Source organism: Atta cephalotes (genome assembly GCF_000143395.1).
Source record: "Atta cephalotes unplaced genomic scaffold scaffold00005, whole genome shotgun sequence".
Lineage (NCBI taxonomy): Eukaryota > Metazoa > Arthropoda > Insecta > Hymenoptera > Formicidae > Atta > Atta cephalotes.
Window position 1 is genome coordinate 6,760,701 of NW_012130069.1, and position 1,894 is coordinate 6,762,594.

The 1,894-nt window shown below is 36.7% G+C and overlaps 2 protein-coding genes across 2 annotated transcripts in view; one reads left to right on the forward strand and one right to left on the reverse strand.

The window, feature by feature from the left end:
• Positions 1-1,792, reverse strand: part of LOC105626426 — a 9,421-nt gene extending 7,629 nt beyond the window's left edge. Inside the window, exons 1-2 of the mRNA XM_012207726.1 lie at positions 1,729-1,792; positions 196-264 (exon numbers count right to left, since the gene is read on the reverse strand). Of these exons, the coding sequence (XP_012063116.1) occupies positions 196-264; positions 1,729-1,792 (133 nt within the window). The remainder of the gene's footprint in view (positions 1-195; positions 265-1,728) is intronic.
• The window catches only part of LOC105626427 (IQ motif and SEC7 domain-containing protein 1), a 55,112-nt gene that overhangs the window by 26,236 nt on the left and 26,982 nt on the right, over positions 1-1,894 (forward strand). The gene's annotated exons all lie outside the window — the stretch shown is intronic.

The following is a 1,894-nucleotide window of genomic DNA, read 5'->3' on the forward strand; positions in this document are numbered from 1 at the left end:
GATAGATAGATAGATAATAGAGAGAGCGGAGAGAGAGAGAGAGAGAGAGAGAGAGTGTCTCGTTTAAAGTAACGTTGAAGCAACTGGGCCTTAATCTCTTCTGCTTTTGGGCCGATATATTTCTTCGCTACCGTGGACGAGCTAGTTGCTTTAAGCGAATGATGTATTTCTGCTTCCAATCAGCTTCGTACATACCAGTAGTCGACCTCGATTTCCATCCATCTATACCGGTACTTGAACTTCCTACGTTTATTTGATCGCGCATTGCAAAGGAAATTGATTATCTACACTATGGGGGCTGCGAATGAGTATCAAAACCATTTTCGCTATTTGATTAATAACGCCTTATTTTCCACAGTTTGTACGCACTCTGTGTGCGAGCAAAGATTGAATGCAACGGAATACTACCTTAAGCGTAGAGTATAACCTGTAGCATGAATCACGGGTACGTGACAGATTATTTTTATAAACGAATCATTACGATTAGTTGTTTATTTCTTACCTTGAAAAACTTATCAAACTTTCGAGCTTTCAAACATCGCCGTTCTTGTGATAAAAATAAAGAATAAAAAGTAAATTTAAGATATTGCTGACTAGAGTGAAGTTTCTACATCTAAATCATCGGTAATGCATAGAAAAATCAGAGAGATATAAAGTACCAGGTGTTAAAATCTCTTTGAATCATTTGCGAACGCATTAAAACAAAGTTATAGCATAACGTTTACGATGTTTACGCTCATCGTGATCATGTCAAGTCGCAGACGAAAACTGATTCTCGCTGGACCGGTTAAGTGCTTGTATTAAGCCGCCTGTTCCGAGAGTCCACGGTTGTGCGAGATCGACAGTGAGGAAGAGGATTATTTCGGTGAGAGTAGTTTTCTGCGTCATCCTAAATACTGATTTCGTGCGGTAAGTTCACTGGCAGAGAGCAACCCGCAAATTTACGATCATTAAACTCGAGAAATTATCTCTTTATCTTGCATCTTAATTTATGGCAACTTGTTTGCTATATAATTTAATGTGTCGTTCAATTAATCCTACCTTCATTGTTGTGTCAATTGCGATACGTGTTTGGATTATTCACACTTCGCAATATCTTCAATAACAATGTACCGAAGATTTGCAGGAATTAAAAGACGAAGGAAAAATTATTTCGAGAGATTTGGATTAGAATGTGTATACGAGAGAAGCAGTGAGATCGAACAAAGAAAATGGGCAAAATTGTAATAATTATATTAAAATTAATTAAATTGATTTTAATTAATTTTATGTTAAAATTAAATAAACAACTTTCATTAAAATTGTATTATAGTAATTATATTAGTATAATTAACTTGATTACAATTAATTATGTATAATTGTTAAGGTGTTAAATGATTTATTTTAATTACAATAGTATACTTTAATAAACAAAACGTGCTAAACACTGCGGGATTTCAATGAATCATCTTATATATTCCCAGGTTTTTTTCTTCATAATAACGCTTCTTCATAATAATGGATGCACGGCATCGCGTCGGTATGCATTTAATCCTATCGTTACCGTTTTAAGGCGGTGCATCTTAATGTTTCGAGCAAGGTACTCGAGCATAAATGCAATTCAGACACGACTATATCCTGCTGGTCGCGCTGGTAAGCGACACGAGCGTGTGCTCCCGTCATGTTAAAAACTTTCCGCTTTAAAGCGAAAGTCGAACGCGATCTCTTTCGTTCCCAGCCTCTCCTTACCTTCGACCTTCCTCGATTCTTCTTCACATGCATACTGACTCATCTGCTGTCTTTGCTTCTTCATTTTCTGGAATATTTCTGATATCGTCTCTCTTTTCTATCTCTCTCTCTCTTCTCTCTCTCTCTCTCTCTCTCTCTCTCTCTCTCTCTCTCTCTCTCTCTCTCT